At 42.6% G+C, this 12,368-nt stretch overlaps 1 protein-coding gene across 2 annotated transcripts in view; it reads right to left on the bottom strand.

Annotated features, from left to right (window-relative positions):
- Window positions 1–314: 314 nt before the first annotated feature.
- The window catches only part of ORC1 (origin recognition complex subunit 1), a 31,859-nt gene continuing 19,805 nt past the window's right edge, over window positions 315–12,368 (bottom strand). For both annotated transcript variants that reach the window (XM_081258514.1, XM_081258515.1), the window contains 9 exons: window positions 11,527–11,624; window positions 10,854–10,955; window positions 10,260–10,431; window positions 9,397–9,504; window positions 8,973–9,122; window positions 8,173–8,292; window positions 4,363–4,532; window positions 3,732–3,819; window positions 315–703 (listed from right to left, as the gene is read on the bottom strand). In XM_081258514.1, the coding sequence (XP_081114640.1) occupies window positions 509–703; window positions 3,732–3,819; window positions 4,363–4,532; window positions 8,173–8,292; window positions 8,973–9,122; window positions 9,397–9,504; window positions 10,260–10,431; window positions 10,854–10,955; window positions 11,527–11,624 (1,203 nt within the window). In that variant the 3' untranslated portion in view covers window positions 315–508. The remainder of the gene's footprint in view (window positions 704–3,731; window positions 3,820–4,362; window positions 4,533–8,172; window positions 8,293–8,972; window positions 9,123–9,396; window positions 9,505–10,259; window positions 10,432–10,853; window positions 10,956–11,526; window positions 11,625–12,368) is intronic.

Here is a 12,368-nt window from a genome sequence, read left to right as displayed (position 1 = left end):
ACTGATGTTATTTCCAGCAGTTCTTTTTTATGTGCTAAGTATATTACACTCACATTGTTCAAAAGTTAAGAGATACATAATGACATACAGTGAATGTCTTCCTCTAACCCTGAAGGTAGCCACCCAGTTCTTTCCCAGAGGCAACCAATATAAGTAATTTCTTACTTACTCTCCTGGAACTATTTTATATAGATACCGTAATTGTGTGCATGTATTTATATACATGGTATGTTACCATTAAATAAATGTCAGGGCTACTAACAGAAATAAACCCCAGAGAGAGGGCCTAGTGTAGGAAGGATGGTTTCATTTTATAATTTGATGTTTGTAATGACTGTAAAACTTCCCAAACACTCCAGAAAAAGCAAATGATTTAATGGCAAATTGCAAAATACATGACAGCCATTGCTGTTCAGTATACTTTGCTACAATGATTCCATGTGCTTAGGAAATGGAAATAGGGCTCTTTAAAAAAACAACAGATCACGGTTTTTCCTTGTGAAGCCCTTCACTCTTCTTTCAGCGCATACAGAACGTCACCCTGGCTGACGTTGAGCCGCACACGAAGGAGCAGGTCATTCCTGCTGGGCTCCACAAGGAGGAGGCGGCAGGAGCCTAGGTGAGAGCACACTGCCATGGTCTCTGACATGGTGGGGTACGGGAGACCCTCCATCCTGCACAGTGCCATGTGTTGAGTGTATACCTAGAAACAAAAAACAAACCTGAGGTCAGCTGCCAGAAGGCAGTCCTGGGTCTTTATCCAATCATTATTTCTTCTTTTAGGAAAATGAGACACTTCTTTTCCAGGATACTTAGTACCCCAGCTTACCCTTCCCCTCCCCATGTCCTCAGGTCCATTCTCTACGTCTGCGTATTTATTCCTGTCCGTTTTTTTTTTTTTAGATTCCATAAACATGTGTTAGCATACGGTATTTGTTTTTGTCTTTCTGACTTACTTCACTCTGTATGACAGACCTTAGGTCCATCCAGCTCACTACAAATAACTCAATTTCGTTTCTTTATATGGCTGAGTAATATTGCATTGTACATATGTGCCACATCTTCTTTATCCATTCATCTGTCAGTGGACACTTAGGTTGCTTCCATGTCCTGGATATTGTAAATGCAGCTGCAATGAACATTGTGGTACATGACTCTTTTTGAATTACGGTTTTCTCAGGGTATATGCCCAGTAGTGGGATTGCTGGGTCGCACGGTAGTTCTATTTTTAGCTTTTTAAGGAAACTCCATACTGTTCTCCAGAGTGGCTGTATCCATTTACATTCCCACCAACAGTGCAAGAGGGTTCCCTTTTCTCCATACCCTCTCCAGCATTTACTGTTCATAGATTTTTTGATGATGGCCATTCTGACTGGTGTGAGGTGATACCTCACTGTAGTTTTGATTTGCATTTCTCTAATGATTAGTGATGTTGAGCATCCTTTCATGTGTTTGTTGGCAATCTGTATATCTTCTTTGGAGAAATGTCTATTTAGGTCTTCTGCCCATTTTTGGATTGGGTTGTTTGTTTTTGTGATATTGAGCTGCATGAGCTGCTTGTAAATTTTGGAGATTAATCCTTTGTCAGGTGCTTCACATGCAAATATTTTCTCCCATTCTGAGGGCTGTCTTTTCGTCTTGTTTATGGTTTCCTTTGCTGTGCAAAAGCTTTTAAGTTTCATTAGGTCCTATTTGTTTATTTTTGGTTTTATTTCCATTTCTCTAGGAGGTGGGTCAAAAAGGATCTTGCTGTGATTTATGTCATAGAGTGTTATGCCTATGTTTTCCTCTAAGAGTTTTATAGTGTCTGGCCTTACATTTAGGTCTCTAATCCATTTTGAGTTTATTTTTGTATATGGTGTTAGGGAGTGTTCTAATTTCATTCTTTTACACGTAGCTGTCCAGTTTTACCAGCACCACTTATTAAAGAGGCTGTCTTTTCTCCATCGTATATTCCTGCCTCCTTTATCAAAAATAAGGTGACCATAAGTGCATGGGTTTATCTCTAGGCTTTCTATCCTTTCCACTGATCTATATTTCTGTTTTTATGCCAGTACCATACTGTCCTGATTACTGTAGCCTTGTAGTATAGTCTGAAGTCCAGGAGCCTGATTCCTCCAGCTCCGTTTTTCTTTTTCAAGATTGCTTTGGCTATTCGGGGTCTTTTGTATTTCCATACAGATTATGAAATTTTTTGTCCTAGTTCTGTGAAAAATGCCAGTGGTAGTTTGATAGGGATTGCACTGAACCTGTACATTGCTTTGGGTAGTATAGTCATTTTCACAATGTTGATTCTTCCAATCCAAGAACATGGTACATCTCTCCATCTGTTTGTATCATCTTTAATTTCTTTCATCAGTGTCTTATAGTTTTCTGCATACAGGTCTTTTGTTTCCTAAGGTAGGTTTATTCCTAGGTATTTTATTCTTTTTATTGCAATGGTAAATGGGAGTGTTTCCTTAATTTCTCTTTCAGATTATTCATCATTAGTGTATAGGAATGCAAGAGATTTCTGTACATTAATTTTGTATCCTGCTACTTTACCAAATTCATTGATTAGCTCCAGTAGTTTTCTGGTAGCATCTTTAGGATTCTCTATGTATAGTATCATGTCATCTGCAAACAGTGACAGCTTTACTTCTTTTCTGATTTGGATTCCTTTTATTTCCTTTCCTTCTCTGATTGTTGTGGCTGAAACTTCCAAAACTATGTTGAATAACAGTGGTGAGAGTGGGCAACCTTGTCTTTTTCCTGATCTCAGTGGAAATGGTTTCAGTTTTTCACCACTGAGAACGATGTTGGCTGTGGGTTTGTCATATATGGCCTTTATTATGTTCAGGTAAGTTCCCTCTATGCCTACTTTCTGGAGGGTTTCTATCATAAATGGGTGTTGAATTTTGTCAAAAGCTTTTTCTGCATCTATTGAGATGATCATATGGTTTTTCTCCCTCAATTTGTTAATGTGGTTTATTACATTGATTGATTTGCATATATTGAAGAATCCTTGCACTCCTGGGATAAACCCCACTTGATCAGGGTATATGATACTTTTAACGTGCTTTTGGATTCTGTTTGCTAGTATTTTGTTGAGGATTTTTACATCTATGTTCATCAGTGATATTGGCCTGTAGTTTTCTTTCTTTGTGACATCTTTGTCTGGATTTGGTATCAGGGTGATGGTTGTGATTTGTTTTTAAACAAGGCTTGTTCTGAAAGCTTTGCCCCACACTACACCATAAGCTGTATCAGGGCAGCAACTTTTGTCTTGCTCATCTTTGAATCTCCCACTCCCAGACAAGTATCTGGCACGTAGTAAAGCCTTAATCTAATATGCAGAAACCATTTGCTAAAGGTCTCTTCCCATGCAACTCAATTAAATATCACATAAAAATAGGCGCTGGGGCTTCGCTGGTGGCGCAGTGGTTGAGAGTCCGCCTGCCGATGCAGGGGACACGGGTTCGTGCCCTGGTCTGGGAAGATCCCACATGCCGTGGAGCGGCTGGGCCCGTGAGCCATGGCCGCTGAGCCTGCGCGTCCGGAGCCTGTGCTCCACAACGGGAGAGGCCAGCGTACAGCAAAAAAAAAAAAAAAGGCGCTGGTTTGATATTCTTTAGCACAATCAGGTTGGCACAAAATAGAGACAGACTATTACACAGTGGTTAAAATTCCCACATATTATATTTTAAAGGCACCAAACTAAAATAGGATTTTTAAAAAAGTAGATCAGTCACCTGTTGAAATGTTGCTTCCTCCAGTCCTGATCGACGGAACTCTGCAAGGATGGCTCTCAGGAAGCTCTGTTCCAGAACGGAGGAATTCCTTAAAGTAAATGAGGAGATGTGAATTCTCCTAAGTGGCTGTACCGCCAACCCAAGGAAAGCCAAATAAAACTTCTCTGTGTCTTTAGAGAAGAGAGAGGAAATAACTTGGGACTATTTCCTCCTATATTCCTATATGATTTGGCAAGTATTTCCCTTCCCCTCAAAGTCTCAAAATGATATGAAAAATAACACTTTGGAAGTAAGGGAACACAGCAACTATATCTGGACATGTACCAGCAGCCCCATTTCATGGTTGAGTATATCATTCAATGTGAGAGAAGTAGCTACTTCCTTCTTGTTTCCACAGCACTTTACTTCATAAACACCTATAGTGTAACTCAATACATGGTAATTATTCTCCTATTATACTAGGATTACATTTCTGTCTCTTTGACTAGACTATGTGCCTTAAGAAAAAGGACAGCACGGCCAGTAAATGCAGGTTGTATGAGTAAAAGCTTTGAAAGGGAAGCATGCTTCCATGGCCCTCTCCAGTGGTCTTCCAAGGGAGGTTCAGGGTCAGGAAGCAGAAGCGTCTTACTTGATGGCAGTGATGTATGACGATGAAAACATCTCCTCTACTGCTTCCAGTAAGTGGGCTGTAGTGACCAGGCCAGGGGAGTCGGGCTTCTGGCAGGAGAACTCACAAATCTCTGTAGCACGCCTACAAATGTCCAGGCAGCGTCGTGCATCTCCAGAGAGGGCTGCTACCTACAAGAGGGAACATTTTATTCCTTGAGATCCCCTTGCCACCTCAACCCAGGAGAAAAACCAACTGATTCTGTGTTCAGCTAAAAAGGAAGGGCAGGGCTGGGAATGGACTTAAGCATGAAATTAAGTACTTAGCCCTGGCTGGGAACCTGGTGGGCGCTCAGATATAAATTATTATACTGTGTCTGGGACTTTTCCCCAAGTCCACACCTTTGTCTTGGCCTTACAGATAATTCCAGAATGGAAGAGACAGAAATTCTCAACTTTATTTAATATTAGAAAAATGAAGAAATCTAAAAGAAGAGAACTTTGGCCCAAGATCATTACTGAACCATCTGGAGACACAAGGGTCTTGTTCCTTGCATGACGAGAAAAAGCTAAGAGGCTAAGGTGGAGCCTATTTTGGAGATAAAGTCACACCATCCTCCCCACCCCACCCCTCCCCTGTGTCCACATGTCCGCTCTGTACATCTGCATCTCTATTCCTGCCCTGCAAATAGGTTCATCTGTACCATTTTTCTAGGTTCCACATATATGCGTTAATATACAATATTTGTTTTTCTCTTTCTGACTTACTTCACTCAGTATGACAGACAGGATTATAGGAGTTTTTTAATGTTTTGTGTCTATTTCTGTTTTCAGAATTCAAATATAAGACATTCAAAACAAAAATCACTTTTCCAGTAACCCAAGACGGAAACATGAGCACCAGCATATATTATTCCCTCCTTCTAATCTCCCATATTCAGCTGGTGAGGATGTCCTGAGGATGTTTCCGCCCTGTCACTCCTCCTTTCCTCTGTGTGAAGCAGCACCATACAGTGGTTAATAGCAGGGACTCAAGGGCTGCTCAGAGGCCTAGAGTCAAAGTGGACAGGTGACCCTGGGAGGCTAGAAAACACCCAAAGCACTTCCCACTCTGAGGGTACCTGTGAACCTTGGCGACCGTAAGCACTCTTTTTGACTGCTGCTGGGGTGAGGGAGACAAAAGAAAAAGCTGGGGCCACCCAACATGGAATCTAAGAAAAGACCTTGCATAAACTTGGGACCCGACCTCCACTACAGCCCCAGTATGAGGGTGAGTGAAAGACTTATCATGCAGAAGGGATGGCAAGAAAAATGGCCTGTTGTGACCTTGGCATTAGGTGGGTGTAGGGTGACAAAAACTCACCTAGTCTTTGCAACCACAAGCCCTCACATGGATTTGTAGCCCAAACTGATGTTGTCTCCTAAAAACCTCAAGTAGAGAATTTTGTTTAAAAATGGTCCCAGTTGGTAGTGCCCCTCAATAACTGACAGAAGCACAAACTAAATGAATTAAACTTCAACCCAGGCCTCAATCAACTCTCAGATAAAGCTCTTAAGAAACATGAGCATACAGTTAAAAAAAAAAAAAATCAAGACACAAAAAACAAGGAAACAAGGCCATATAGACACGTGAATCAGCAATCAACAGAAGTTAACCTACAAAGACTTCAGATATCATAAGATAAACAATATAGGTATGTTTATATGTTAAGAAATAAAAAGAGGTTTGAAATTACAGGCAAGAGTTTTGGGTAAAAACAGCAGCCAAATTTGAAGTCTTCTGAAACCTTATTTAAAGACCAAGAACCCTAAATAAGAAAAGGAAGCAACTGGAGAGCAGTAAACAATATAATTGCGAAAGTTGGAAAGAAGTGGCAGGGTATTGGTTAACCTAGCAGACTGAGAAAGCCCATTCCTAAGCCCACAATGAGGAATCCAAGAACAAACCTAAATTACACTAAAAATCTTCAAAATGCTCAGGAGTTAGTGATGCTGGAACTGGAGGTAAAGGGGAAGTTTGGCTAAAATAGAGAGGACTGGTTGAAAGTTAAGAAACGGATGCCCTAGATCAGGAGTCGGCAAACTATGGCCTACCACATGTTTTTGTAAATAAAGTTTTATTGTAACACAGCTATGTGCATTTGTTTACATATTATATAATACATGGCTGCTTTCACAATGCAAAGGCAGAGATGAATAGTGGAGACAGACCATTATGGCCCAGAAAGCCTAAAACATTTACTACTGGCCCTTCACAGAAAGTTTGCTCACCCTTGCCCTAGACCTCTCCCCCATTTCATGCTGTTGGTGAACATCAGGGCCACCGAGGGAGGGTTTAGGGCTCTGTGAGAAAATTTTGTGCCTTGGTAATTTGTACTGTTTCCATAAAGCTCTTTGCCCCGGAGATTATCCCTCTTATGTACCATGGCAGGAGACCAGAAATTTACTCTCAAGCAAGGATAAACAAAAAGGTCTCTGGACCAGTAACACTAGGTATTGCTGCAGAGGAGGGGATGTCCCTTACTAAATATAGATGGTTACTATTTGCATGCTGAATTTGAAGACCTCCACCCTCCCTGACTCCAGCCCACCTCCCCTGATCCTAGAACACTGCCCTGCAGGCAGGACAGGGGAAGCCTACTCTTTGAAATCTGACTATCCCAGAAAATATAGGAATAAACTAAAGATACTGAAATTGGCCCGATCAGAAATTGGCCCTCTCAGCAAAGCTCTCAATGAACAAGCCCCACTTATATACTCAGAGCTCCCAATCAGCTCTGTAATCTCCACCCTTAGACCTCAGTGGACCACAAAGGCAGCTGAGGAAAGTCTAACAATGCAGGATAGAGACCAAAACCAACAGACAAAGCATCTTAGAGGAAAAGGGTGAAAACAACCTCAAATAAGTAGGATGGTATATAAAAGGACCACTCAGAGGAAAAAAAAGAACTTTTAGAAATTGCATGATTGCAGAGGTGGAAAACTCTACCAACAGAAGGGTTAGATAGTTAATTTTGAGGATCTCTCTCCTAGAAAGCAAAGCTTGAAGATAAACACCATATCTCGCTCACCTCTGACCCCAATACTTAATATAGTACCCAGCTTTGAACAGGTTACAGATGTGTGTTGCTGCTATAGGCATTCAGAGTTCACATCATTTCCAGTAAGAAACTAGAAATACGTTTATAACTCTTTTAAGTGCTGAAATACTGTGGATATGTGGTGTCTTTCATTCAGCTCAAGGTGGACATTTAACCTGAGTTGTTCCTCAGCAGCCTCGGAGAAGCCTTAGTGGAATCTCAATTGGCATTCTCCCAGTAAGCCTGGAGGGGGTAGGCATCCCACACTTCATACCTACCATGGAACATGCACCCTGCTAGGTACATTACAGACATGGTCTCATTTAATTCTCACAATGACCCTATGAGGTAACTATTATTATTCCCATTTTTCAGAGAAGAAAACTGAAGCCCAGGAAGTTTTTAAGTAACTTTTCTGTAACCTTCCACATGCTTATTAAAGTATTAGAGCCAGAATTCAAACCAGGTTTGTCTACCTCACTCACTATGTTGCCCTTTTGATTATACAAAGCTCCCTGAATAAATTAACCTTCACTTGTATATAAGCCCACCATACTCAGAGCCTTCTAATTAGTTATACAATAAGAAGGTTAAGGAATTTTTCAGAATTTTGTTTCTATGTTTTGATATTTGTTTTTACAGGACTTCCTAATATTTTCTTCATCTCCAGAGCACCCAGCATAGGGCCTCACATGGGCAGGTACTCAGCAAAAACTGTCGGTGTGACTAGGAGCTCCCCAAAGGCGACTTACCTTCCTGGCTACCAACTGGATGGCATCGTCCTCAAAGGCCTTTAAATGTTTGAGTCGGGACACCAGGATCTGTTGCAGTTGGCTGTGAGTATAGGGCTGGAAGGACATCCTGGTTAGACCCTGGGGAGTCAAGATGACAGAGGAACAAGTTCATGGATTTCGCACTCCGATAGTCCTGGTGGAAAGCCACCTGCAAGTCCCCGAACCCGATTTCCAAGTCCCATACGTAACAATTCACACATTTCATCCCAGGACTACGGCTGCTTTCAGCTCCTTTTGTTACTGACGATGGCCCGTGGGACCCTGTAGGGCGGTAGCTCTCAACTGTCTTTTCATTTAGCTTAAAAGAATCTTCTTTTCTACTGGAATCATTTACAAGTAGATCTGAGCAGAGGTGCTCTCATTAGAGTGGGATCTTCGCCTCTACAACATGCACCGGCTTGGCTCCCGGTTGAACCACAAGGTCCACAAGGGCAGAGACCGTGTCTGCCCCGTTCACAGCCATACTCCGTGCATCTAACACTGCCTGACAAGGGTAAGCACTTAAGTATTTTTTAAAATAATTAAACCTTTAGGGCTCTGTGCAGTTTAAGAGTGCGGAGGTAGCAGAACACCAAGAAGATATGTTTGCAGAAAGCCGTGCAATGGTGACATGTTTAATTCTAACTTAGTAATTATAAGAATTTCAGGAATCACATTTCTTACTTTTCCTATTTATTTTAGATTCCTATGTATTCATTTTTGGAGAAATCCTTGGCCCAGCTTATGGGTCTGTAAGAACAGCTTGAGAATGGCCCTACCAGTCGGCTGGACACCCGCTTCATCATGATGCGCTCTGGCAGATCCATGGTGTTGGCAATGGTCAGGACCACAAGCCGGGCCTCCTTGTGAGTGGGCCAGTCAAAGAGATTGTACATTATGTCTTGTTTCTGAGTCCACAGAAGGTCAAGCTGCCAGGAAATGGAAAGAGACGCAGGGTCAACCACAGAGACGGAGCCGGGGCCCCGGTGTGAAGCCTGTTACCACTGCTTTAGCTTCATGTGCTCTCAGGTCACACCACCTGCAAGGACATCCATGGACACATGCCTCTCACCATCAGAGAATGGGCCAAAGTGAAGGAAGAAGGGAGCCAGGACTTTCCTCCCACCCAGTATTTGCTCCCGGAACATTGCAATCAAGTGCCACGCCACTTCTTCTCCAGTCCTTCCATGGGCACCTCCTTACCTCATCCACAAGCAGCACAGTGGTTTCCCGGGAGGACCGTCGAGTGCAGAATCGCTTAGCCAGCAGTTCTGCCGCATGGTGAGCTGTTGCCTTGTGACCCGTCAGCTTCTGCAATGCGGTAGGGCAGGGTGGGTGGGGGAATGTGTGGTGAACCGTAAGGACTTTACTCCCCTGGGCTTAAAGTTAAATCCGCATATAGAGGAAGCTATTCAGCCTGAGGACTTCAGTATCCTACCCTCTGCCTTCCACTGGAAGGAGAAGAGAAGGCAACAGAGAGACAATAGTGTTTGAAATGAAAATGAGCCACAGGCTGGCCCCAGAAGCCCCTCCAAAATCATTAGTGTATGACTCTGTAGCTGGACGTTACTTGTTCCAAGATAACGGCTAATGAATGAAAAAGTGAGATGCAAACTTCGGCCTACCTCTGTTTGCCACAATGCCTGCTGTGTACAAATGGTTTTCGCCATGTTGGTAAGTACTAGCTTCCAGAAATTCCTATCCAGCTCCTAGACTTCAAGGTCCTTGAGGGTAGGAATTCTGCCTTCTTTGCCCTTGCTACCTCTACACAAAGGACAATGCTTGGCAAGTTGTAAACATGTAATATGCACAAAATTAAGTAAACCTTTCCCTTTTCATGTGCTACCCAGAAACTGTATTTTCCAAAAAGCCCCAACAGGGGAATCCCTGGCAGTCCAGTGGCTGGGACTCCGTGCTTTCACTGTCAAGGGCCTGGGTTTGATCCCTGGTCAGGGAACTAGGATCCTGCAAGCCGTGTGGCCAAAAAAACCCAAAAACCAAAAGACAAACCAAAAAAACCAAAACAAAAAGCCCAAAACAAGAAGCCCAAAAACAGCTTTGCTCACCTGCAAGATTTGCACATAGACTTGGTGGGGCTCTGTCAGCTTCATGCCATTGACCTCAATGTATTGAAAGGGAGGAACATCATTTGCTTGGGATGCCTGCTGCAGGCAGCGTATCACCTCGTGTACAGTGGCAGTCTTCCCCGTCCCAGGGACCCCGGAGATGTACATGCACCTGGGGCAAGAAGAGAAGACCCCAGGCTAGGTCTGTGCAGCTGCCTTATACTATCATCAGTTATGAGTATGAGAATGTGTGCTGAAGGAAGGACAGAGGCCCCTGAAATGTGGAGGTGGGAGCAGTAAGGACCATCCTTGGAAGCTGATCAGAGCAGGACCTGTTTATATAGAACCATTCATTCTATAAGCAAGGCTGTATGCAAAGTGCCCACCCAAAAAAGGCCAGTGTCATTTTCTCTGTAAGACAGAATTCTATAGAATTACTTTGACAACAAAAACTGCTTTAGAAGCTTAGGCTTCAGCAATGGCCTTGCCTGTTCTGACACCAGGGAAAGACCGCTTGGGTGAACTACAGCACCTGAGGTGGTACGCTAGCAGGGCCTTCTGCCCTGACCATCCTGCTTCCTCAACATGACTCACCCTCCAGTGTGGTCAAGGAGTTTGCTTTCCACAAAGTTGTACATGTCCTGGAATTCCTGTTCCCGACAGGGAAGAGACTCAGGTACAGCAGAAACATGCAGCCTAAAGTTGGTGGTAAATGAGGGAAAAGGAGGACTTTAGAAGCATTTTACTATCTACTCAATAATAAATGGAAAAGATTTATCTATAGTTTCTATTTGAAACCTTAATCTCACATCCAAGGGAATGCCTTCATTCTTAAACTTCTTCATTTGGCCTTTCTCCACCCAGACAAATCACCCAACTCAGTGCTTCTAACTAAGAGTACATATCACCTGGGAAGGATCCCCAAATCACATGGGTGGACCTCATCCCACAAGAGATTCTGATTCAGCTGATTTCTGGCAGGATCTAGGCTTATGTATTTTGAAAAAGTCCCCACGCAGTTCTAAAGGGTACCGCAACTGAGAAGCAGTGTCCTGACTCATCACCTTCCAACCCTGAGAAAGTGGTGGCAGTGGACTACAGACTCCTCCCAGAGCCTGTCCACAGTAGCTCACCCAGACACTGCTTGAGGTTTCTTCTTTCTAGACACACACGTTCATCTTACTCTCTACCTTTATTATGTACACCAATGACTACAAAACACTCCCAGTTCATGTGAGTGAAAGCAGGGGCCCCCGAGCGGCGTCACCTCAGCCGAGCCTCCTCCAGCACATTGGCGGGCTCCTGGGCAGCGAGGTTTCGGCTGCGGATCCGAGGAGTGGCATGACGTGGTGTCCTGGGCTCGAGCTGTATTCAAAAGAGAGAACATTTAGATAATCAACAAGGACCTACTGTAGAGCAAAGGGAACCCTACTCAATATTCTGTAATAACCTATATGGTAAAAGAATCTGAAAAAGAATGGATATATGTATATGTATAACTGAATCACTTTGCTGTACACCTGAAACTAACACAACACTGTAAATCACCTATACTCCAAAATAAAGAGAGAGACAGAACATATTTCAGAAGGAAAAAACAAAGCAAAACTCCATCCAGGATGCATCAGCAAATCTGATTCATGATGAGCTGATAAAAAGAAGAGAGGTCGTGAATTCCTCTTAGTTCCTTCCTGTATAAATTACCAAGATTCTCCCTTTCTCTCCTCATGTTACACATACATTTTGTTCATAGTCCAAACACAATTTCTTATTTCTAATTTACATATAGTATTAAGATTTGAAAACAATGTCAGTCTGAGGAAAGAATGAATAAAAGTATGGATTAAATACTTTTCAAAGTAAAATACTATCTTCAAAGAAAGGAAAATTATTAAAAAATCCTAAATACTCTGCCCAAATAGGGTACAGTAGCAGGCATAAACTGGGTTTGATTCATAAGATCCTCCTCTATTCCGCGCCCACGAGTTGCATTCACTGATTAAAATAAAAAAGCATCTTTAAAAAATATAAATAAAAAAGATCTTCCTCTAGACTTCTTTGAACATATGGTCAATCTTTAGCTCAGAACTTCCACGATCCACTACACAG

Source organism: Mesoplodon bidens (assembly GCF_964165515.1).
Source record: "Mesoplodon bidens genome assembly, chromosome: 2".
Classification (NCBI taxonomy): domain Eukaryota; kingdom Metazoa; phylum Chordata; class Mammalia; order Artiodactyla; family Ziphiidae; genus Mesoplodon; species Mesoplodon bidens.
This window is presented reverse-complemented; position numbering and strand designations above follow the sequence as displayed.